Source organism: Cherax quadricarinatus, chromosome 19, assembly GCF_038502225.1.
Source record: "Cherax quadricarinatus isolate ZL_2023a chromosome 19, ASM3850222v1, whole genome shotgun sequence".
NCBI classification, from domain to species: domain Eukaryota; kingdom Metazoa; phylum Arthropoda; class Malacostraca; order Decapoda; family Parastacidae; genus Cherax; species Cherax quadricarinatus.
The window spans coordinates 48,152,594-48,179,511 of NC_091310.1; the positions used below are offsets into that span (position 1 = coordinate 48,152,594).

Consider the following 26,918-nt stretch of genomic DNA (forward strand, 5'->3'; position numbering starts at 1 on the left):
GTTTCTCACTTTCTTTACCACAGGGATACCACTAGCAAGTTTCTTTGGGTCCATGGCAGCTTATTTCACAGTCCCACAAGCACTAAACACAATGAAATAATCGTAAAATGTGTGAATGAGAGCGCAGGCTAGTGTTCACTCAAGCATAAACAAAGCTAGACTGCTCACTGCGCCTGCGCAGGGATGTGGACAGAGCGGGCCAGCGGACAGGTACCGTACCCGGCGGTCCGAAAATAGGGGCGCTTTCGATAATAGGGACACAGTTTGTCCGAAAAAAGGGTCCTATTTTTGAAACGTTCGATATGTGATACGTTCGATTTTTGAGGTTCCACTGTATTAGTCAGAGGGCTGAAGAGGGATCGTTGAGGTGGTTTGGTCATTTAGAGAATGGAACAAAGTAGAAGGAATCTACTGTAGGTACAGGAAGGAGGGGTAGGGGTCATCCTTGAAAAGGTTGGAGGGTTTTTGGGACCTGACAAGCTGTTGGAGTGTGAGCAGGGTAATATTTTGTGAAGGCATTCAGGGAAACTGGTTAGCCAGACTTGAGTCCTGGAAATAGGAAAGTACAATGCCTGCACTTTAAAGGAGGTGTTTGGAATATTGGAAGTTTGGAGGGACATCTAAACTGTTGTATCTAAGCGCCTTTGCAAAGACAGTGATTATGTATGAGTGATGGTGAAAGTCTTGAATGATGATGAAAGTTTTTTCTTTCTTTTTGGATTTTTCTTTCTTTTTGGATCACCCTGCCTCGGTGGGAAATGGCCGACATATTAAAAAAAAAAAAATGTAATATACTGTCTAAAATTTTAACAAGGCTTCAACACAGTTGAGTACTCCAAGGAAAACTCGAAAAATTCTTTTTCTTTTATACTGAATTTTAAAGCCGCTATAAGGACCATGCATTTTTGGTAAACAAAATCACAACTTGACATTTTTTTTTTTTTCAACAAGTCGGCCGTCTCCCACCGAGGCAGGGTGACCCAAAAAAGAAAGAAAATCCCCAAAAAGAAAATACTTTCATCATCATTCAACACTTTCACCACACTCAAACATTATCACTGTTTTTGCAGAGGTGCTCAGAATACAACAGTTTAGAAGCATATACGTATAAAGATACACAACATATCCCTCCAAACTGCCAATATCCCAAACCCCTCCTTTAAAGTGCAGGCATTGTACTTCCCATTTCCAGGACTCAAGTCCGACTATATGAAAATAACCGATTTCCCTGAATCCCTTCACTAAATATTACCCTGCTCACACTCCAACAGATCGTCAGGTCCCAAGTATCATTTGTCTCCATTCACTCCTATCTAACACGCTCATGCACGCTTGCTGGAAGTCCAAGCCCCTCGCCCACAAAACCTCCTGTACCCCCTCTTTCCAACCATTTCAAGGACGACCCCTACCCCTCCTTCCTTCCCCTATAGATTTATATGCTTTCCATGTCATTCTACTTTGATCCATTCTCTCTAAATGACCAAACCACCTCAACAACCCCTCTTCTGCCCTCTGACTAATGCTTTTATTAACTTCACACCTCCTAATTTCCACACTCCGAATTTTCTGCATAATATTTACACCACACATTGCCCTTAGACAGGACATCTCCACTGCCTCCAACCGTCTCCTCGCTGCTGCATTTACCACCCAAGCTTCACATCCATATAAGAGTGTTGGTACTACTATACTTTCATACATTCCCTTCTTTGCCTCCATAGATAACGTTTTTTGACTCCACATATACCTCAACGCACCACTCACCTTTTTTCCCTCATCAATTCTATGATTAACCTCATCCTTCATAAATCCATCCGCCGACACGTCAACTCCCAAGTATCTGAAAACATTCACTTCTTCCATACTCCTCCTCCCCAATTTGATATCCAATTTTTCTTTATCTAAATTATTTGATACCCTCATCACCTTACTCTTTTCTATGTTCACTTTCAACTTTCTACCTTTACACACATTCTCAAACTCATCCACTAACCTTTGCAATTTTTCTTTAGAATCTCCCATAAGCACAGTATCATCAGCAAAAAGTAACTGTGTCAATTCCCATTTTGAATTTGATTCCCCATAATTTAACCCCACCCATCTCCCGAACACCCTAGCATTTACTTCTTTTACAACCCCATCTATAAATATATTAAACAACCATGGTGACATTACACATCCCTGTCTAAGACCTACTTTTACCGGGAAGTATTTTCCCTCTCTTCTACACACCCTAACCGGAGCCTCACTATCCTCATAAAAGCTCTTAACAGCATTTAGTAACTTACCACCTATTCCATATACTTGCAACATCTGCCACATTGCTCCTCTATCCACTCTATCATATGCCTTTTCTAAATCCATAAATGCAATAAAAACTTCCCTACCTTTATCTAAATACTGTTCACATATATGCTTCAATATATACACTTGATCTACACATCCCCTACCCACTCTGAAGCCTCCCTGCTGATCCGCAATCCTACATTCTGTCTTACCTCTAATTCTTTCAATTATAACCCTACCGTATACTTTTCCTGGTATACTCAGTAAACTTTTTTTTTTTTTTTTTTTTTTTTATTATCACACCGGCCGATTCCCACCAAGGCAGGGTGGCCCGAAAAAGAAAAACTTTCACCATCATTCACTCCATCACTGTCTTGCCAGAAGGGTGCTTTACACTACAGTTTTTAAACTGCAACATTAACACCCCTCCTTCAGAGTGCAGGCACTGTACTTCCTTTCAGTAAACTTATTCCTCTATAATTTTTACAATCTCTTTTGTCCCCTTTCCCTTTATATAAAGGGACTATACATGCTCTCTGCCAATCCCTAGGTACCTTCCCCTCTTTCATACATTTATTAAACAAAAGTACCAACCACTCCAACACTTTATCCCTCCCTGCTTTTAACATTTCTGTCATGATCCCATCAGTTCCAGCTGCTTTACCCCCTTTCATTCTACGTAATGCCTCGCGTACCTCCCCCACACTTACATTCTGCTCTTCTTCACTCCTAAAAGATGGTATACCTCCCTGGCCAGTGCATGAAATTACTGCCTCCCTTTCTTCCTCAACATTTAAAAGTTCCTCAAAATATTCTCGCCATCTACCTAATACCTCCCTTTCCCCATCTACTAATTCCCCTACTCTGTTTTTAACTGACAAATCCATACTTTCCCTAGGCTTTCTTAACTTGTTTAACTCACTCCAAAATTTTTTCTTATTTTCATTAAAACAGTGCCTCTCCCACTCTATCATCTGCTCTCCTTTTGCACTCTCTCACCACTCTCTTCACCTTTCTTTTACTCTCCATATACTCTGCTCTTCTTATAACACTTCTGCTTTGTAAAAACCTTTCATAAGCTACCTTTTTCTCTTTTATCACACCCTTTACTTCTTCATTCCACCAATCACTCCTCTTTCCTCCTGCCCCCACCCTCCTATAACCACAAACTTCTGCCCCACATTCTAATACTGCATTTTTAAAACTATTCCAACCCTCTTCAACCCCCCCACTACTCATCTTTGCACTAGCCCACCTTTCTGCCAATAGTCGCTTATATCTCACCCGAACTTCCTCCTCCCTTAGTTTATACACTTTCACTCCCTCTTACTTGTTGTTGCCACCTTCCTCTTTTCCCATCTACCTCTTACTCTAACCGTAGCTACAACTAAATAATGATCCGATATATCAGTTGCCCCTCTATAAACATTGGCATATCTTCATATTTTAACACTAAATACAAAGTTTTACATAACATTTCAGTAACAATAAAATGAAATCAGAAAACGTAATACTGTATATAACATTTTATTTGCATAATGGTAATTATGAGAATTGATTAATAAGCATAGAGGGACCTTTAATTCTGTGTGGTACATGTGACGGGTTTCAAAACCCAGATCGTGCAACAGTTGACATATGTTAATAATTTTCATATTATTGTGTGTTCATTTATTCACAATTAAATACTCAACTTTACCACTGAAATACATGTACCTAAGAAAATAATTTATTTACAGTTCTTTATAGCTACAGACGATACTTTTTACATCTTTGTATGTATATTATGATCATATTATGCAGTAGTAAGTCATATTTCCTGAAATTTACACTGAACCCTTAAACTGTGCATAAGGTGGCTCTGTGACAGCTCTGCTGTCGGTAAGTTTATTCTAGTTAAAAAATTCATATAGGACTAGAGCACCAAAAACTGAATATAACAAAAATATCAGTGAAAAATAATAACACATTACTTCTGCCTAACATGGGCCAATAGGTGTACTGAAGTGCTCCTCTAGTCTAATGTTAGAGATAAGATTTTGTTTGGATTTTTAACCCTGGAGGGGTAGCCACCCAGGATAACCCAAGGAAGTCAGTGCTTCATTGAGGGACTGTCTGCCTTATTTCCATTGCGGTCCTTAAATCCTGTCCCCCAGGATATGACCCACACCAGTTGGCTAACACCTAGGTACCTACTTGCTTGTTAGGAGAATGGAACAACAGGTGTAAGGAAACATGCCTAGGGTTTCCACCCTTGCCAGTGATCAAACCATGGACACTGCATGTGAAGCAAAAGCATTACCTACCAGGCTATGGGCCACCATATATGCTGTGTCGAATTATTCAGTTGTAAACCTAGTTAAAACATGTTACTTCATCTCACATAGCATATACAGTAAATCCTCTCATAACATGACAGATACACTTCTACAATTATTATTTTACATAAAATAAATTTATTATGTAACATGAACGTATGGGAAAAAATAGTTATATTCTTGACACTTCCACAAATGCCAGTTTTTTTTTTTTTTTTAAATATCCTAATATGTCAAAAAATAATGAACCTTATTTTAGCCCTTTCAGGGTCCGTGCCGTAGTTGTGTGGCTTTGAGTTGCGGGTTCAAACCGTAAAACTATGCCAAAATTCTAGTGGCCTCAAATTTAGCTTGAGAAGGCTGGTAGGCCTACATCTAAGAGAAGGGGTCTGGGTGGTCAGTGTGCACTACAGAAAAAATCTGGATGCCTGCATAGCAATGTGGGAATGCCGCCAAAGTATTCTTGGCATTAATGCACTGAATATTCTCTTCAAACTTTTAATACCAAACAATAGGAAGTCTAGTGACTTACTAGTGGTTGGCAGGAAACTATTGGGGGCCCAGTGTGTTGCTCAGAGTGTAAGAGGTGACCCCAAATTTTGCACATTACTTAATTTGTTTTAGATTTACTGAGTGTGACATCAAGGTTTTCCTAATGTTAACCAGGGCCTCACTATCAAATAACAGATGAGAGAAATATTGCAACTTTTAAATGGTGTTAAGCCAAAAGCACTGTATGCAGGGTTGCATTATGAGAGGGTTCACTGTATGTATATACAGTACTGTATGGCATTATATTATAATAGTATGCATAAAATATTTGCCAACTGTTACATTTTCACAGGAATTTAAATATTAACAGTAGACATTTGTTTGTTATTATATGGCATATTTTTCACTGTGAGCAAGTTAAAACTAAAACAAAATTCTTAGATGCCATTCCCCCAGCTGCCTGTCATTTTTCAACATAAATTTAATGGAATATTAACACTCATTTCATTGTATTTACAGCATCATTGGTATTGCTGCCACTGCTATCTTGAATACTATAAATATATAGAAATATTATGCTACCAATGATGATAACACTGGCAATTTTCCCAGTAAGAATCTGATACATTTATATATATACACACACATCATTTATGTTATACAGTACAGGGGGTCCCCTACTTAAGGATGCATCTGGGGATCTCAACATAACCATAGCCTGGTTCCTGACCAGGTCTCCTGGTGGATCAAGGCCTGATCAACCAGGCTGTTACTGCTGGCTGCACACTGTCCAATGTACGAACACAGCCTGTCTGATCAGGAATTGATTTGAGGAACCTGTCCAGTTTCTTCTTGAATATCACAGAAGGAGGGCACTGAAGAGTTGGGGACCTCTGACACTTAATGAGTTTTCTCTCAGTGCATGTGTCAAACCCTGGTTCATGTTGGAGGTATTTTGCACTATCTGCCAAGTCTCTTGCAATCATATGGGTTGATTTCAAAGTTCATATTTGGTATCAGTCTTTTCAGAATTTTCCAAGTGTAAATTATGATATACCTTTCTTGCCTGTGTCCCAAGGAATGAAGTTTAAGGTAAAGTACTTTGTTGCCAGCTTCATCCCTAGTGTTTCAACTAAGGAACAACCCGTTACCTGTTCATAACAATAAGCCTATTATCACAATGATGGTACAAAGGATAGTTACATGTCGTACATTGATAACTGTAGGTAGGTATTCATATAACAATTATTTTCTCAGTATTATGTATTTTGGACCTCATTTGTCAGTATGGATCATTGTACCTTGGATGTTCAAGAGTCAGGGATCACCATGTATTTATTTTTCGAAAAAAAAAAAGTTGTATTTTGTATGTAGCCCTGCTGATATCATTGTTACTATGCACTATTAATGTGTGGAAATATTCATGACAGTCACTGATGCAGGTAGTACCACTTTTCTGACATCTGATATATTTACACACATTATAATTTATGTTTATTATTTTTGCAAAAGCAAAATTTGGTGTATTTTGTATGCATCCCTATTAATATTACTAATCCAGAATACATCTGGCATGCAGAAAATACATCCTCACCCCATGATAATAAAAACAGTTTTTGAATTAAGAACATGCACATTTTTTTTTGGGTTGACATAAATTTTGCATGTAAGAGCTAAGATGTTGTTTTAACAATGTCGTGTGGGACTCACTTTGAGCCCTTTATGATTTCTGTACAAGTTCATGTTGCACCCAATTGCTCAGACATAAATTTACATTACTGTTAAAAGTGTTAAACTTAGTACAGTACTATACTGCACAGTATAAACTTACAAGTGTACACAGCACTAGCATCCCCATATTTGACTCTGTACTGTGTTATTTTATGATGCATACATGGGAGACAAAGCCACACATTTCCTTTGTGTTCATAGCCAGTACCATACCTAATTTCAAACCAGTATACACATACAATGTTTGTGTGTGCATGCATGCATGTATATATATTTGTGTGTGTGTATCCTTTTCAACTTATTAGTAGACTCCACTTAAATTCTACATTTTGCCACTCATTTAGTGACTTCTTTTCTGGTCAGATATGAGACTTAGGCCTGTGCTGGAGTCAATTCTAGATCTTAGCCTGTGCTATGGTCAGTACATTTTAGTCTGTGCTATGGTCAATACTAAACTTAGTCTGTGCCATGATCAATACTGTGGATATGTGAAAAGGTTTGTTTAGTTACTGCCAAATTGCACAATGCATGCCCACATGCTGCTTCTCCCACCATTATCACACATTTATATTATTTCATTAAAATCAGGTATAATGATTTTACCGTGGAAAAAGTGGCAGGTACAGTATTTGCCAACTGCATCATTATAATTTACACTCAGCTTTAATACTAGCAGGTTTCCATGATAATAGTACCATTAATACTAAAATACTTAACCTAGTCATTAATTTACGTTTTTAAAAACTTATAAATACGTATATTGTTGTAAGTCCTACTTAGCATACAATAGCAAGGGATGGTTTGTGCTACTGATATTATCAGAAAATGTCAATATAATTTATCCTGCCAATTCTGGACATAGAAGTCATGGGGATATCACGGCCATATTGGCTCTGGAGTTGAAAGTTCAGCTGAAATCTTTAAAACTTAATTTATATTAAAACACTCAGTACAGACAGTCCAAATACTCAATTCTAACACTCCTTTTCCTGTGCAGTATAAAAAGTGTTCATCATAATCAACTGGATACCATTAAAAGTAATAAATTAACCCGTATATTAAGTAGCTAAAATTGTCATTATTTACAAATAGATAATTAGTATTTTATCCTGAGATATGAACACAGTCTCAGTATATTGTTATCTGGTAAAAATAGAATTGATCTTAACAAGTGAAATGATAAACAGTACACTTCACAGAAAATATCATTATTACTGAATACTAATTAAAAAAAAATACTGCCAGTGTGTGATACAGAATAAATTAAAAAAAAGTGACACACTAGATAAAAAGGGATTTAAACCACTTCTTAAATTCCTGAGTTTAGAGAGTAATCCACATGAGAGAATAAACTGTCATCAAAGCATGACACAGCCATGAAACACAGGTTGCTTGTGCCTCCTCCCAGCGCTGTATTCGCAGCTCAGTCAGCTTGCGAGAGTAGCTGTATTCCTTTCCTCCAGTCCTGTATGTAGAAACAATGAAATATTTTAGGGTTTAATTTAATTTCAATAGAGTTAATGTTCTTGAGTTATGTATTATTACTGTGCACAATATCATACTGTTACTGTAAAACTGTAATTACATTACACCTGTTATCCTAACACTGATGCAACTAAGCTCACTTAGAATTCTTGCTGTATATTGTACTCTGCATTTATTACATCCTAAATTCTGTAATTCCTAGACAAATTTTTACTTATTCCTATGTCTGACACTGACAATGAGCAAAGCTACAGCTCTGTACATATCATCTTTTACAGATAACACTAAAACTACCATAAAATCATAAATCTTTAGGGCAATTCACATTAACCCTTTGACTGTTTCGGTCGTATATATACGTCTTACGAGCCAATGTGTTTGACATATGTATGTATACGTACTCAAAAACTCTAGCGGCTTCAAATCAAGCAGGAGAATAATAATAATAATAATAATAATCTTTATTTACTACAAGTACATGTACATGGTATACATCCTAGCTGACAACAATGACATACTAATACATAGAAAGCCACTTGTTATGCTGAGCATCTCGGGCAAATTAGGTCAGTGTCCCAGGATGCGACCCACACCAGTCGACTAACACCCAGGTACCCATTTTACTGATGGGGAACATAGACAACAGGTGGAAAGAAACACGCCCAATGTTTCTACTCTGGCTGGGAATCGAACCCAGGCCCTCGCCGTGTGAAGCGAGAGCGTTAACCACCAGGGGCCTGGAGATGTGACTGATGAACAAAGAAAATGTTATTTTAGAGCCAGGAATGTTTACACTGTTCATTCTGGACCCTATTTCGAAATTGGCATATTTTTTAATTTGCGTGAAATTGGCCAAATTGCCAATTTCTGACCACTTTATTGGATAGTTGATATCAGTAAATGGGCAGTTTCTTGTACTCATTCGATAGAACAAATGGAGCTATGAGTTTGGTCGACTGGAATAATGGAATTAGCTGAAAATAGAGCTAAAAGTGAGCGAAATCGCCAATTCATAAATATCGCCGAGGTCGCTAACTTCACGAGAGCATAATTCCGTAAGTTTTCCATCAAATTTCGTACTTTTGGTGTCATTACCATCGGGAAAATATTCTCTATCATTTCATAAGAAAAAAAATATTTTTTTTTAAATATTTTGTGACACCAGGAGACACCTCAGGATTTGGGGTTGTGACAGTCAAAGGGTTAAAAACAAGCAGTTACGAATAATAATATAATGCTTAGTAAAGAGAAATTTTAACTACATATAAAAAAAGACATACGTATATTGAACTTCAGCTTTCAGAGAGCCATATTCAATAACCTTGATATCTACAGCTGGGGTCACATAAATATGCTACGTAATATATAAACATGATAAATACACACCACAGTAGAATAAATTAACATAAATATGAGATGCTTTTCCAGTCGTCTTGTTGAAAAGAATAGAATTTTCTATAGTTCAACACCAAAGTGCCTAAACAATAGAATTACTGGGGTAGCTGTAGAAAATTATTCCTTTTATATGACTTCACTCAGAGTGTCATTCCTTTTAAAAATGGTGTGTTACATGAGAATGGGAGTTTGTATTGTGGTATAAGCTTCACAAACATGGAAATGAAACTGCATCAACCATAACCAGACACATTCATCTTCTTGTTTACAAACTGCGTCTCTGTCCTCTCTCGTTTTCTCTCTCTCTCTCTCTCATTTATTCATTTTATCTCATTTACCCACCTCTCACTTTACTTTAAGACTACAAATATTTTAAGTAATGTGTATACTGTACATGTATTTTATCGCTCTAGGGCACTTTAAATGTATAGTACGTGTGGGTGGGATGGCCATACCTACCACACCTGACTACCATACCTACCACATCAGACCTCTTACAGTAGATACTACTCACCTCTCACCCTACATTAAGACTACAAATATTTTAAGGTAAGTAATGAGTGTACTGTACGTGCATTTTATCGCTCCAGGGCACTTTCAATGTCATAGTATATTATGTCTGGGTGGGGTGGCATGGTGGACTACCATACCTCCCACACCTGACTTTCTACAAATAAATATTACTCGCAACTCACCTTAAAATATTTGTATCTTAATGTAGGGTAAGTAATATATGTGAACAGTACGTATTTAGATAAAAGTAGGGAAGTTTTTATTGCATTTATGGATTTAGAAAAGGCATATGATAGAGTGGATAGGGGAGCAATGTGGCAGATGTTGCAAGTATATTGAATAGGTGGTAAGTTACTAAATGCTGTAAAGAGTTTTTATGAGGATAGTGAGGCTCAGGTTAGGGTGTGTAGAAGAGAGGGAGACTACTTCCCGGTAAAAGTAGGTCTTAGACAGGTATGTGTAATGTCACCATGGTTGTTTAATATATTTATAGATGGGGTTGTAAAAGAAGTAAATGCTAGGGTGTTCGGGAGAGGGGTGGGATTAAATTATGGGGAATCAAATTCAAAATGTGAATTAACACAGTTACTTTTTGCTGATGATACTGTGCTTATGGGAGATTCTAAAGAAAAATTGCAAAGGTTAGTGGATGAGTTTGGGAATGTGTGTAAAGGTAGAAAGTTGAAAGTGAACATAAAAAAGAGTAAGGTGATGAGGGTATCAAATGATTTAGATAAAGAAAAATTGGATATCAAATTGGGGAGGAGGAGTATGGAAGAAGTGAATGTTTTCAGATACTTGGGAGTTGACGTGTCGGCGGATGGATTTATGAAGGATGAGGTTAATCATAGAATTGATGAGGGAAAAAAGGTGAATGGTGCATTGAGGTATATGTAGAGTCAAAAAACGTTATCTATGGAGGCAAAGAAGGGAATGTATGAAAGTATAGTAGTACCAACACTCTTATATGGGTGTGAAGCTTGGGTGGTAAATGCAGCAGCGAGGAGACGGTTGGAGGCAGTGGAGATGTCCTGTCTAAGGGCAATGTGTGGTGTAAATATTATGCAGAAAATTCGGAGTGTGGAAATTAGGAAAAGGTGTGGAGTTAATAAAAGTATTAGTCAGAGGGCAGAAGAGGGGTTGTTTAGGTGGTTTGGTCATTTAGAGAGAATGGATCAAAGTAGAATGACATGGAAAGTATATAAATCTATAGGGGAAGGAAGGCAAGGTAGGGGTCGTCCTCGAAAGGGTTGGAGAGAGGGGGTAAAGGAGGTTTTGTGCGCAAGGGGTTTGGACTTCCAGCAAGCGTGCATGAGCGTGTTAGATAGGAGTGAATGGAGACGAATGGTACTTGGGACCTGACGATCTATTGGAGTGTGAGCAGGGTAATATTTAGTGAAGGGATTCAGGGAAACCGGTTATTTTCATATAGTCGGACTTGAGTCCTAGAAATGGGAAGTACAATGCCTGCACTTTGAAGGAGGGGTTTGGGATATTGGCAGTTTGGAGGGATATGTTGTGTATCTTTATACGTATATGCTTCTAAACTGTTGTATTCTGAGCACCTCTGCAAAAACAGTGATTATGTGTGAGTGAGGTGAAAGTGTTGAATGATGATGAAAGCATTTTTCTTTTTGGGGATTTTCTTTCTTTTTTGGGTCACCCTGCCTCGGTGGGAGACGGCCAACTTGTTGAAAAAAAAAAAAAAAAAGTAATGAGTGTACTGTATGTGCATTTTATCGCTCTGGGGCATTTGAAATGTCATAGTATATTATGTGGGTGGGGTGGCCAGGTGGGCTGCTATATCTCTCACACCTGACTTCTTATTACAATAAATATTACTCACCTCTCATCCTACATTAAGACTACAAATATTTTAAGGTAAATAATGAGTGTACTGTGTGTGTATTTTATTTTATTTTTGTTTTTTAATGCCTAGTTCTGTTGCTAGATTAATATATGTTTGTGTAAACTTGTTATCTGGCATTTATGTGCTTTCTGGCGATGTCCACTTTCCAGCGGTAGCCTGAAACCTAACCTGCCGTATAAGTGAGGCCCTACTGTATATACAATATTAATAATCTTACAGCTCTTTACTTCTATATACAGATGTAATAGGAATGCAAATGGATAAACTTTTAACTACACATCATCAAGAGAATGAAATCTGGAGCCTACTCTAGCTACAATAAACCTGCAATTAACATTTTTGCTTTAATGCATACCTTACTGATGCAGGATATATAATTCCCTGTTGAGGGCAGTTTCCAATTACATTTTCATCATCACCGATGATCCCATCACAATTGACCACGTGTAATGATCGGTCAAAACACAACTTGATTTGTGACAGTTCATGTTGCTTAGTTTTCTGAAAGTATCAGTAAGTAGTAAAAATTTTTTAGAACATACTAACATAGTATTAATAGGAATCAAAATAAACTTATTAACCCGTAAACGGTCCAAGCAGATCTACGTTCACGTGTAGTGCTACAAAAGTAGATCTATGTTTTTTTTTTACATATTTTCAAGTATAACAAAAAAAAAAGTAGATCAAAGTTTTTTTACACATTTTCAAATGTAAAAAAACAAAGAAGATCTACTTTTTTTTACGTACTTTCAAATGTTGAAAAAACGTATATATACGTTTGGACCGTTTACGGGTTAATAAATCAAAATTATCCTGATACAATAAATGTTTGTTTTGCCATCAATCAAACATATCAGTTTGGGTGGTATCTAGCATCAATAATTAACAACTTTTTCTGGTAAGATAAGATTTTATTCAGATTTTTAACCTGAGGGTTAGCCACCCTGAATAACCCAATAGAGGCAGGCCATTATCAAGGATTGTCTGTCTCACTTCCATTGGGCTCCTCTAAGCTTGTCCCTTAGGATGCAACCCACAACAGTTATTATTATAATCGAAAAGAAGTGCTAAACCACAAGGGCTATACAGTGCTGCAGGGCAGGGAAGAAAGCGAGGGTATCAGGCGGCAAAAGGGGGGAGGGACGATTAGTAAGTTACAGAAAACAGCGGGGCAGGGGATAGTGCGGGGGTAGAGGGTAGCAAGAGGTTGAGGTAGAAAGGGCTGAGGGGAATGCTAAAGGCATCATCATCAGAGTTCATGGATTAAGTCAGTTGTTGTCAAAAAGTCAATGAGAGAGTCCGGATGAAAGGAGGGTCCATCAGCAAGAAGGGAAGGTAAAGAGAGAGCAGCAGAGCGAAGACGACGTTGGAGGTAAATTCTGCGTGCTCGTTGACAGAGTGGGCAGTCTAACAGAATGTGGCTGACCGATACTGGAACCTGACAGTTCTCACAGGGAGGAGCAGGGCGCCTCTCCATGAGATATCTACGAGTAAGATGAGTGTGGCCAATGCGAAGGCGGGAGAGAGTAGTCTCCCAACCTCGACGCTGATGACAAGAAGATGGCCAGTAGCCTATACTCGGTTTAATAGAACGAAGTTTGTTACTGAGCAGAGCAGACCAACGTTGTTGCCAATGGGTGTGAAGGTGGGTAGCTATAACAGCAAAATAGTCCGTGAATGGAACACCTCTATATGAAACTGGAAGGTCATGTACTGCTGACCGCGCAGCAGTGTCTGCCTGTTCATTGCCCTGTACGTCAACATGACCAGGGACCCAACAAAAAACAATATCTTTATGCTTGGTAGAGATACGGCATAACCAACGTTGGATATGGAGAACTAGGGGGCGAGGTGTATCAAATTTTTGTATAGCCTGTAAAGCACTAAAACAACCACAAATGATGACACAGGCAAAGATGCAATACGGATAAGTGCTGCAAGAATGGCATACAATTCAGCAGTAAAAATGCTAGCCGAAGACAGTAAATGCCCTCGCACGATGCTGTCCGGAAACACTGCTGCGAATCTGACACCATCAGAAGACTTAGAGCCATCTGTGTGCACTGTGATGGCATGAGAATGAGAGTGGAAGTGGTCAGGAAAAAGAGAGCGGGAAGCTACCTTTGGCAGTTGGGCTTTTGAATAAGGGAGTGAGAAAGAACAGACTCGAACAGCTGGAACTTCCCAGGGGGGTAGGGAAAAGTGAGATGCTACATGAACATAGAAAGGTGGCAACTGAAGGGAAGACGAGTGAATGTAGGCGAAGAGAAAAGGGATGGACCAAACAGGGGCAGCGAACGAATAAAGAATGTCTACTAATATCGGTGACTATTCTATAAATTGAAGGATTGAGGAGATCATGAGAGTGTACATAGTAGCGAAGGCAATGGGCATCACGGCGATCGGGCAAGGATGGAACATTCGCTTCTGCATAGAGGCTCTCAACAGGGGAAGAGCAAAATGCACCAAGGCATAAACGTAATCCCTGATGATGGATGGAATTAAGGCTAGAGAGAGTAGCAGGAGAGGCTGCTGAATAGATCTGGTCACCATAATATAGTTTTGATAAAATGAGGGCTGAATGTAGGCGAAGGAGAGCTCGATGATCAGCTCCCCATGAAAGATGAGCAAGGGTTTTAAGAAGGTTCAGCCGGCTGTGACAAGTTGCCTTCAGGGAGGTAATGTGAGGTTTCCAGGATAAACTACGGTCAAAGAGAAGGCCTAGAAACCTGACTGTATCACGTTCAGGGATAAGTGAGCCATAAAGGTACAAAGGATGATCGGAGATGACAGAGTATCTAGTGAAAGTAATTTGGTGAGTTTTGGTACTGGAAAATTTAAACCCATGCGTAGTGACCCAATTAGAAACACGGTCGACCACATGCTGGAGAGAAACTGTAATGAGGTGACAGTCAACGCCTGCACAAGCAATAGCGAAGTCATCAACATAGAGTGATGACTAAATACGTATTGGATAGAAGACTAGAGGCCAAATCATTTATAGCAAGGAGAAAAAGTGTTGTGCTCAGAACACATCCCTGAGGGACACCTTCAGCTTGGACAAAGTCCAGGGAGAGCACATTATTAACCTGAACACGGAAATGTCTGTCAGTTAAAAAGTTCTTAAGGAAGGATGGTAGATTGCCTCAGAGGCCTAAGGAGTGGGCTTGGGCCAAAATATTATACCTCCAAGTTGTGTCATATGCCTTCTCAAGGTCAAAAAATATGGCAATAACCGAGTGGTTATTCACAAAGTCATTACGAACATACGTATCCAAGCGTAGTAAGGGGTCTATGGTAGAACAGCCCTTACGAAAGCCATACTGACTTGTGGAGAGATTGTTGTCTCTCTCTAAATACCACATTAACCCTTTGAGGGTCGACAGGCCCTCTCCGAAACTCGTTCTCAGGGTCGGCTAAATTTAAAAAAAAAAAAAAATATTTTTTCTTATGAAAAAATAGTTTTTTTTTTTCTAAATATTATAGGCTAAACAAAAAAATTTTACCGTCAATACTTACCGAGATATGGAGGCGTGAAGTTTGCCAAAATTGAACAACATTGCCGACTGCCGTCATCCGGTATTTTTCTATTTACTTTTTTATGTACTATTTTCAAGATGGAGGGAATATTTTGAGGAATTGTTAAATGTTGATGAAGATAGGGAAGCTGTCATTTCGTGTATAGGGCAAGGAGGAACAACATCTTGTAGGAGTAAGGAAGAGCCATTTGTGAGTGTGGGGGAAGTTCATGAGGCAGTAGGTAAAATGAAAGGGGGTAAGGCATCCGGGATTGATGGGATAAAGATAGAAATGTTAAAAGCAGGTGGGGATATAGTTTTGGAGTGGTTGGTGCAATTATTTAATAAATGTATGGAAAAGGGTAAGGTACCTAGGGATTGGCAGAGAGCATGCATAGTTCCTTTGTATAAAGGCAAAGGGGATAAAAGAGAGTGCAAAAATTATAGGGGGATAAGTCTGTTGAGTATACCTGGCAAAGTGTATGGTAGAGTTATTATTGAAAGAATTAAGAGTAAGACGGAGAATAGGATAGCAGATGAACAAGGAGGCTTTAGGAAAGGTAGGGGGTGTGTGGACCAGGTGTTTACAGTGAAACATATAAGTGAACAGTATTTAGATAAGGCTAAAGAGGTCTTTGTGGCATTTATGGATTTGGAAAAGGCGTATGACAGGGTGGATAGGGGGGCAATGTGGCAGATGTTGCAGGTGTATGGTGTAGGAGGTAGGTTACTGAAAGCAGTGAAGAGTTTTTACGAGGATAGTGAGGCTCAAGTTAGAGTATGTAGGAAAAAGGGAAATTATTTCCCAGTAAAAGTAGGCCTTAGACAAGGATGTGTGATGTCACCGTGGTTGTTTAATATATTTATAGATGGGGTTGTAAGAGAAGTAAATGCGAGGGTCTTGGCAGGAGGCGTGGAGTTAAAAGATAAAGAATCACACATAAAGTGGGAATTGTCACAGTTGCTCTTTGCTGATGACACTGTGCTCTTGGGAGATTCTGAAGAGAAGTTGCAGAGATTGGTGGATGAATTTGGTAGGGTGTGCAAAAGAAGAAAATTGAAAGTGAATACAGGAAAGAGTAAGGTTATGAGGATAACAAAAAGATTAGGTGATGAAAGATTGGATATCAGATTGGAGGGAGAGAGTATGGAGGAGGTGAATGTATTCAGATATTTGGGAGTGGACGTGTCAACGGATGGGTCTATGAAAGATGAGGTGAATCATAGAATTGATGAGGGGAAAAGGGTGAGTGGTGCACTTAGGAGTCTGTGGAGACAAAGAACTTTGTCCTTGGAGGCAAAGAGGGGAATGTATGAGAGTATAGTTTTACCAACGCTCTTATATGGGTGTGAAGCATGGGTGATGAATGTTGCAGCGAGGAGAAGGCTGGAGGCAGTGGAGATGTCGTGTCTGAGAGCAATGTGTGGTGTGAATATAATGCAGAGAATTCGTAGTTTGGAAGTTAGGAGGAGGTGCGGGATTACCAAAACTGTTGTCCAGAGGGCTGAGGAAGGGTTGTTGAGGTGGTTCGGACATGTGGAGAGAATGGAGCGAAACAGAATAACTTCAAGAGTGTATCAGTCTGTAGTGGAAGGAAGGCGGGGTAGGGGTCGGCCTAGGAAAGGTTGGAGGGAGGGGGTAAAGGAGGTTTTGTGTGCGAGGGGCTTGGACTTCCAGCAGGCATGCGTGAGCGTGTTTGATAGGAGTGAATGGAGACAAATGGTTTTTAATACTTGACGTGCTGTTGGAGTGTGAGCAAAGTAACATTTATGAAGGGGTTCAGGGAAACCGGCATGCCGGACTTGAGTCCTGGAGATGGGAAGTACAGTGCCTGCACTCTGAAGGAGGGGTGTTAATGTTGCAGTTTAAAAACTGTAGTGTAAAGCACCCTTCTGGCAAGACAGTGATGGAGTGAATGATAGTGAAAGTTTTTCTTTTTCGGGCCACCCTGCCTTGGTGGGAATTGGCCAGTGTGATAATAATAATAAATTTCAATTATTTTTTCAATTTTTCTTTTTCTGAGTAACTTTTATGGCCTCTGAGGCCAACATGATCAGTATTTTGTAAGTTATTTCTTTTTCAATACTACACAATAAGGGCGTAAACACTGTTGTCATTATTTTGTTTACAAAAAATATTTACACAAACAAACGATATGAAATGTTGTTTATTACTATTTTTCTATATTTTATATACACATATACAGTCACAGGGAATGTTTCTAGAAGTTCTGCAGCCTGTGGAACTCTTTGAAACATGGTGTCATGCACAGTGGTGTTTTACATTCCTCACACATAAAACGAGTGTCTCTGCGTTGTTGTGGGCGTTTTTTTGTATGTGAACAGACGTAACACCTCTTCTGAGCCTTTTTCTTGAAAGCAGTAGCAGGCAGTTTTACCAGGAAGTGATCACCATGCTTCAGACGAGCAGGTAGTTGTTGATAATTTGGTGGGCGGTCAATTGCAGGTGCTGTTCCTTGGTACTTGAATACTATTTGTCTGATGACAGACAAACAGAATTCGCCGTACTGTGGTTTGTTTCTGGTCCTCATCTTATACATATTATAAGCATTGAGCATGGAAATGTCCAGAAGATGGAAAAACAGTTTGATGTACCACTTATAACTCTTGCAAACACAATCAGCAAACCCAATCTGCATGTCACATTTGTCCACTGAACGCATGTTGAAGGTGTAATCAATCACAGCTGCAGGTTTTAGAATGGGTTCATTGCTCTCTCTATGCTGCCTGCCACTGTCTGCCATTTCATTAGGGTGAACTGATGACAACAGTGTGACATCTCGTTTGTCATGCCACCGAAATGCCATGATGTCATTGGCAGCAAACGCCTGCACCTCACCTCTAAGAGTGCCAGCGTCAAACCTGGGCATATGTTTCCGATTTGCACGCACTGTGCCACACACATCTGTCATGTTCACTCGCAAAAAATCACTGAGTGAGGGGCTTGTGTACCAGTTATCTGTATATAATATATGCCCCTTACCAAGGTATGGTTCTATCATTGTTCTAACCACATCACCTGAGATGCCCAATAACTTCCTGGTATTTTGCAATGTATAACTTCCAGTGTACACAATAATATCCAATACCAGACCACTGTAACAATCACAAAGCACAAACAACTTTATACCAAAGCGTTTCCTCTTGCTTGGTATGTACTGCTTGAAAGAGAGTCTTCCTTTGAACAGAATCAAAGACTCGTCAATTACAAGCTTCCTGAAGGGATAAAAATGCATACTGAATTTCTCTTTCAGATACACAAACACATTCCTAATCTTATATAACCTGTCAGTTCTGTCAGGCCTGGTTTTGTCTGAGAAATGAAGCATATGTAACATTAGCACAAATCAATTCACTGTCATTATATCACTGAAACCTGGGGTTGCAATCAGGCGGTCTGTTGACCAGTATGATTTCACTTTGTGCTTATACACATGTGGCATAAGCATTATTGCGGCAAAGAAAAGATACATCTCAGCCACAGTTGCCTCCTTCCACTGGTGTAGACGTGATTTTGGTGAAAGTAATGTGTTTGCCATGGTGTACTCGTAGTATGTGTTGCTTTCCATGACAATACTTTCCATCAGTGGTTCGTCAAAGAATAACTCGAAACATTCCAGTTCAGTGGCATTGTTCCCAAGTGTACAAGATGGCTGTATTCCACTTTGGCTGTCATCAAACTGGTGGGCATTTGGAACAAAATTGACAGCTTCCTGCCAATCCCACATGTCTTACTCTCATCTTGTCGGTATTATATACCATTCGTACACAACTTGTCAGACACTGCAACATCATGGAATCTTAATTCTGAGGACATGTACATAACCTTCACTACTATGACAACTACTACTACTACTACAACTAACCCATCTCTTTGGGAAGGACCTACTTCCACTGGGGAATCCCGCCCACCAGTGAATTTGCCCTCGTCTGCTTCACCTGACGTTACTATATAAGCGCCAGGATTCTTTCTTCTGCTTCAGAATCTCCACGACTATGGTGCTGTTCGCACCTACTCCTAGGTTGAGGGACTGATTACCTCATCTTCTGTACATAGTTCTACTGTCTTCAAGTTATGTCCTGGAATTTGTATTGATAAAGCCACTGGATGGCGAAACGTCTACAATAAAGATACCCAGATGTTGCACATGTGTCTTACTCTCATCTTGTCGGTATTATATATCATTCGTACACAACTTGTCAGACACTGCAACATCATGGAATCTTAATTCTGAGGACATGTACATAACCTTCACTACTACGACAACTACTACTACTACTACAACTAACCCATCTCTTTGGGAAGGACCTACTTCCACTGGGGAATCCCGCCCACCAGTGAATTTGCCCTCGTCTGCTTCACCTGACGTTACTATATAAGCGCCAGGATTCTTTCTTCTGCTTCAGAATCTCCATGACTATGGTGCTGTTCGCACCTACTCCTAGGTTGAGGGACTGATTACCTCATCTTCTGTACATAGTTCTACTGTCTTCAAGTTATGTCCTGGAATTTGTATTGATAAAGCCACTGGATGGCGAAACGTCTACAATAAAGATACCCAGATGTTGCACATGTGTCTTACTCTCATCTTGTCGGTATTATATACCATTCGTACACAACTTGTCAGACACTGCAACATCATGGAATCTTAATTCTGAGGACATGTACATAACCTTCACTACTACGACAACTACTACTACTACTACAACTAACCCATCTCTTTGGGAAGGACCTACTTCCACTGGGGAATCCCGCCCACCAGTGAATTTGCCCTCGTCTGCTTCACCTGACGTTACTATATAAGCGCCAGGATTCTTTCTTCTGCTTCAGAATCTCCACGACTATGGTGCTGTTCGCACCTACTCCTAGGTTGAGGGACTGATTACCTCATCTTCTGTACATAGTTCTACTGTCTTCAAGTTATGTCCTGGAATTTGTATTGATAAAGCCACTGGATGGCGAAACGTCTACAATAAAGATACCCAGATGTTGCACATGTGTCTTACTCTCATCTTGTCGGTATTATATACCATTCGTACACAACTTGTCAGACACTGCAACATCATGGAATCTTAATTCTGAGGACATATACATAACCTTCACTACTACGACAACTACTACTACTACTACAACTAACCCATCTCTTTGGGAAGGACCTACTTCCACTGGGGAATCCCGCCCACCAGTGAATTTGCCCTCGTCTGCTTCACCTGACGTTACTATATAAGCGCCAGGATTCTTTCTTCTGCTTCAGAATCTCCACGACTATGGTGCTGTTCGCACCTACTCCTAGGTTGAGGGACTGATTACCTCATCTTCTGTACATAGTTCTACTGTCTTCAAGTTATGTCCTGGAATTTGTATTGATAAAGCCACTGGATGGCGAAACGTCTACAATAAAGATACCCAGATGTTGCACATGTGTCTTACTCTCATCTTGTCGGTATTATATACCATTCGTACACACCAACAGGGTAAAACTGGGAGAGCAACATCTGAAGCTCACCCCGATTACCCCTGAGGCCACATATATTCCACTGTAAATAGGCCATGACTGGCAACGATAAAGATACCAAAAATCCACAGGTAAGGGTACCTATGGACTAGAGGGATTAGAAAAGTCCACATGCGGCGGTAGCGGAAAACGTTCAAGCAGTGAAGGAACGGTGCGCTGCGAAGAAAGGAGTTGCGCAGATGGAGGAGAGGAAAGAGAAGGAACAGGGGGTGGATCAGTGTCCATTGATGGTTTGGTCTCTGCAATATATTCAGAGATAGCTTCACGTGTTTCGGAATTCAAAGACATCGCATGGGAGACAATATTAGAGATGGAAGGGGGAGGGTGAGTAAAGATTGGAACCGTAATGGGCTGTACCAAAGTAGGGGTGGATGAAAGGGTGGAGGGAACTGGAGAAGAAGTGTGGGAGGGGACTGAAGAGGCAGAAACCTGGGAGGTGGTAGAAGAGGAAGAAACTGGGGAGGGAACAGAGGAGGAAGGCACAGCATGCAGAGGAGGGTGAATCTCCACACTTGTAACAGAGCCAGTGAGAGGGGAAGAACCAGGTACAGACCAGGAAGGTAAAATTTGGAGGTGGAAGAAGTGAAGGAGAGGTTAAAGGAGATTTGAGCAATGGAGATTTTTTGGACTTCTGAGCAGTAGAGGGACGATTGGGAGAAGGTGTCGTACGAGGTCTTGTTGATACCGGGGCTTGTGAGGGAGAACACGAAGAAGTGAGAAAAGACTGAGGTGTTGAAGTAGGGACTTCTGAGCCTAGGACAGCAAAAGAATTTGAGACAGAAGTGACTATGGGAGGGGTAACCACAGAGGAAGTTGCAGAAGATGGGACCGCAGAAGGGGGGGACGTTTAGAAACACGAGAATAAGAAATACGGGGCAGTCTCCCTTGGAGGTGCAGTTGAGAAACTGCCATAGAATAAGGGAGACATTCAGCTTCTTTGAGGCAACGGATTTCTCGCTCATTTAAGTAGACCTGGCAACGGCGAGAGTAAGAAGGGTGAGCCTCATGACAATTAAGGCAAGAGGGAGGTCGACTACAAGACGTATTAGAATGGCCATCGGCACCACAGACTGGGCATTCGGCTATAGATCTGCAATATTTTGAAGGGTGACCAAATCGCCAGCAGTTTCTACGCTGTTGCGGTGTAGGGATCACCTTTCAAACGTGTAAATGATGTCTTGCTACATAAACAGAGGATAGGAATTCACAGCTGTCGAAAACTAATTGAGCCACACTGCAAGGGTAATGTCTCCGCCTGTGGGCAGGAAGGATGTAAGTGTCTACTCTGAGGATTGGGAGATCTTGGAGTTCCAGCTGTTCAAGAATGTCATAGCCACATGTCTGGAAATTCTGTTGGATTATGGTATGGGGCAGAATAACAGTACCACTACAAGAATTGAGGGAATGATGTTTTTCGATAGTGACAGAAATAGTATCGATATGTGAAAGAAGAGAAAGATCACGAGCTTGGGTGGCATTCTGGACAGTGATGATCTTGAGAGCATGAAAGGAAATAGCTCTACCAACATAGCGTAAGAGCACCTTGCCAATACTATGGTCGGAAAGATAGGTAATAGAGGAAGTCGGTCATAAAGTAAAGAATTTAGTCCATTGTGCATTCCGAAACTGAGCGTGGAAAGGGAGAGCACGACATGTCGGTCTTTTCTGAGTAGAACGAGAAGGTGGCAAGGAAGTATCATCAGGCAATTGTCGTTGGCATTTAGGAGTGGGACTGGAGTTGGCCCGACGTGGGATGGGCTGGCGATTCGAAAAATGCCGCACCGTAGAGGGAGAGGCCGGAAGCATAGTCAAAGAAGAGCGGATGTCAGACAAATCGAAGGAGTCAGTCAAAACCCTGGCACCTGAAGCAGGTGATGAAACAGCACCAGCAAGAGGTATAGGGGCCTTAGGAGTGTCCGAAGAGTGGTCAAAAGACGAGGCGGGGTCAGAATGGGGTGCGGTAACAAGGAGGAGCCCAGGGGTAGCGGGAACATGGATTGGGTCCTCCATGGAATCTGGGATAGCAACCTCACATCTGCCGAGCTACCTTGGTGGACAAAAGAGAGGGCGGCCGGATATCTGCCACAAAGCATATCTCCTTTGGCCACCACCCCCGGAATCTGAAAGGCAGCCTCCAGAGATACACCCGTCACCCGAAAGACACCCAGAGTCACCCCCCGGGAGACCGGAGAGGGATTGGGGCATCCCCAGGCGATCCAGATTCCACGGCAAACTACACCACCGCCAAGAACCTCAACGGAATGGGATGGACCCCGGTACCCTTTCCCCTACCCAGGAACTAGCGTGCCTGTGGGAAAAATCCCAAAGGCCAAATAGAGGAAGGGCAAAAGGAAGAGGCGGGGAGGAGGAGGAGGAGGAGGACAGGAAAAAGGGAGGATGGATAGGGAAGGGGGGATTAGGGGTAATTAGGTTCAGTCTGAGGAAGGATACCAACAGGTCTAATTCCTCAGAACAAGAGCCTCTTCACCATGCCAAGGGGCCCCCCCTTGAAGAGGTACAACAGTTGACTAACACCCAGGTACCTACTTTCTACTAGGTGAACAGGGACAGCAGGTGTAAGGAAACATGCCTAATGTTTCCACTTATACCAATGATTGGATATTGGTAGAGCTTGTGTTTTCCAAATCTAGCCTATTCATGGTAATTTTTAGATAAAACAAGAGTAAAAATGATTGATCCCTCTTGCAGGGAGAGATCACAATAATATGACTTCATAGGAAAATTCGTTCTAATACATGACTTTTCAAAATACTGTACTACTGTACTGTACATTAGGATTTAGTTGCATTCATCTGTGTCATTAAGTGAAGATTGCCTATATATTAAAAATAATCATGCAAAAAAGCATGAGAATGCAGTTATGGTATATTACTTTATTGTATATGCAATCAACTGCGGGATCAACACCAAACATGTCCTTAATGGCCGTGTTGATGTCTTCACGAGTATAGCTCTTGATATCATGTGGATAAATGTTGCTCTTGCCTAGAACAGCTACATAATCATACTGCGTGACCCACTCAAGACCTGAAAGACACAAGACAAAATGATAATTATATTAATATATTCAAGGAAAGAACTATAGTATCTATAAGAGTCATTCAGCACCACAGGCACAGTTGAAATCTCTCTTAACAGGCAAAGGGAAAAGAGGTAGTGTTGGGATAAGTAGAAAAAAAACAGAAAAGAATCACAATACTGGCTAGGAGAGAAACTTTCACTATCACTTTTCCAGGGATGATGATTCATTTATATACAGAAGATTTCAGTAAGAATATTTCCTCTGTAAGCCATGCATGCTGTAAGTCAACTAAAATACAGTGAGCAATGGGCTAGTAACCCCTTTTTCCATACAGCTTACTAAAAATAAAAAGAGGAAAACCTTCAAGTTGGGATGTCTGAATGTGTGTGGATGTAGTGCGAATAATAAGAAAGACAAGATTGTGGATGTTATGAATGAAAAGAAACTGGATGTCCTAGCTCTAGTGAAACAAAGCTGAAGGGGGTAGGAGAGTTTCAGTGGGAAGAAATTAATGGGATTAGGTCAGGGGTTTCTGATAGAGTTATAGTTAAGGAAGGGGTAGCAATAATGTTGAAGGATGAGTTATTTAAGGAAAAGGGGGAATATAAATGCATAAATTCAAGGATTATGTGGAGTAAAATAAGGGTCAGATGTGAAAAGTGGGTCATATTAAGTGTTTATACACCTGGAGAAGAGAGAAGTGTTGAGGAGAGAGAGAGAGAGAGAGAGATTTTGGGAGATGTTGAATGAGTGCATGGGGAGTTTTGAACCAAGTGAGAGAGTACTTCTGGTGGGGGACCTAAGTGCTAAAGTTGGTAAAACTGTTGTGGAGGGTGTAGTAGATAAATTTGGGATGGCAGGGGTAACTGAAAATAGGGGGGCCTTAAATGAACTATGTATAGAAAGAGGTTTGGTATTAGGTAATACATATTTTAAGAAAAAGAGAATAAATAAGTATACAAGATAAGATATAGCGCATAATGAAAATAGTTCGCTAGATTATGTATTGGTGGATAAAAGGTTGATGGGTAGATTTCAGGATGTGCATGTTTATGTAGGGGCAACAGATATATCGGATCAATATGTAGTTGTAGCTACAGTTAGAGTTAGATTTGGCAAAATGAAACTGGCAACAGCAAGTACAAGAGAGGTGAAAGTTTATAAACTAAGGGAAGAGAAAGTTAGGGTGAGATATAAGCAACTACTAAGAGAAAGGTGGGCTAGTGAGATTATAGGTAGTGTGAAAATTAAGAGGGGTGGAATAGTTTTAAAAAGGCAGTTAGAATGCAGGCCAAAAGTTTGTGGCTCTAGGAGGGTGGATGCAGGAGGAAAGAAGAGTGATTGGTGGAATGATGAGGTTAAGGGTGTAATAAAAGAGAAAAAGGTATCTTATGAGAGGTTTTTACAAAGCAGAAGTGATATAAGAAGGGTGGCATATCTGGAGAGTAAAAGTGAGGTAAAGAGACTGGTGAGGAAGTGTAAAAGGAGAGCAAATGACAGAATGGGTGAGGAGCTGTCAACAAATTTTGCTGAGAATAAGAACAAAATTTGGAGATAAATAGGTTAAGAAAGCCTAGAGAACAAATGGATTTAATGGTTAGAAACAGAATAGGGGAGTTGGAGGTATTGGGAAGATAGCAGGAATATTTTGAGGAACTGCAAAATGTTGATGAAGAGAGGGAGGCCAGGGAGGTATAACATCTAGGAGTGAAGAAGAGCCGGATGTGAGTGTGAGGGAGGTGCATGAGGTATTAAGTAAAGGGGTAAAGCAGCTGGAACTGATGGGATCATGACAGAAATGTTAAAAGCAGGGGGAGGATATAATTTTGGAATGATTGGTACTTTTGTTCAATAAATGTACTCACCTAATTGTGGTTGCAGGGGTTGAGACTCAGCTCCTGGCCCCACCTCTTCACTGAGTGCTACTAGGTCCTCTCACTCCCTGCTCCATGAGCTTTACCATACCTTATCTTAAAGTTATGTATGGTTCCTGCCTCCACTACCTCACTTGCTAGGCTATTCCACTTCCTGACTACTCTATGGCTGAAGAAATACTTCCTAACATCCCTTTGACTCCTCTGGGTCTTCACCTTCCAATTGTGACCCCTCGTTTCTGTGTCCCCTCTCTGGAACATCCTGTCTCTGTTCACCTTGTCTATTCCACACAGTGGCCTGGTGGTTAAAGCTCTTGCTTCTCACGGCGAGGGCCTGGGTTCGATTCCCAGCCAGAGTAGAAACATTGGGCATGTTTCTTTCCACCTGTTGTCTATGTTCCCCATCAGTAAAATGGGTACCTGAGTGTTAGTCGACTGGTGTGGGTCACATCCTGGGACACTGACCTAATTTGCCCGAAATATTCAGCATAACAAGGGGCTTTCTATATAGTAGTATGTCATTGATGTCAGCTAGGCCTGTATACCATGTACATGTACTTGTAGTAAATAAAGATTTATTATTATTATTATCATGTCTCCCCTAACCCTCCTGTCTTCCAGTGTCATCAGGCCAATTTCCCTTAACCATTCTTCGTAGGACATTCCCCTTAGCTCTGGAACTAACCTTGTTGCAAACCTTTGCACTTTCTCTAATTTCTTGATGTGCTTGATCAAGTGTGGGTTCCAAACAGGTACTGCATACTCCAGTATGGGCCTGACGTACACAGTGTACAGTGTCTTGAACGATTCCTTACTAAGGTATCTTCACTTTATAAAATGGAACTACATGTATTCA

The 26,918-nt window shown here is 40.5% G+C and overlaps 2 protein-coding genes across 7 annotated transcripts in view; one reads left to right on the top strand and one right to left on the bottom strand.

Moving 5' to 3' along the window:
* The window catches only part of LOC128688145 (pneumococcal serine-rich repeat protein), an 88,364-nt gene that overhangs the window by 19,602 nt on the left and 41,844 nt on the right, over positions 1 to 26,918 (top strand). The window lies entirely within an intron of this gene.
* RNaseX25 (Ribonuclease X25) overlaps positions 3,798 to 26,918 on the bottom strand; it is a 36,214-nt gene continuing 13,093 nt past the window's right edge. For all 3 annotated transcript variants that reach the window (XM_070086816.1, XM_070086817.1, XM_070086818.1), the window contains exons 5-7: positions 24,039 to 24,193; positions 12,446 to 12,591; positions 3,798 to 8,292 (exon numbers count right to left, since the gene is read on the bottom strand). In XM_070086816.1, the coding sequence (XP_069942917.1) occupies positions 8,151 to 8,292; positions 12,446 to 12,591; positions 24,039 to 24,193 (443 nt within the window). In that variant the 3' untranslated portion in view covers positions 3,798 to 8,150. The remainder of the gene's footprint in view (positions 8,293 to 12,445; positions 12,592 to 24,038; positions 24,194 to 26,918) is intronic.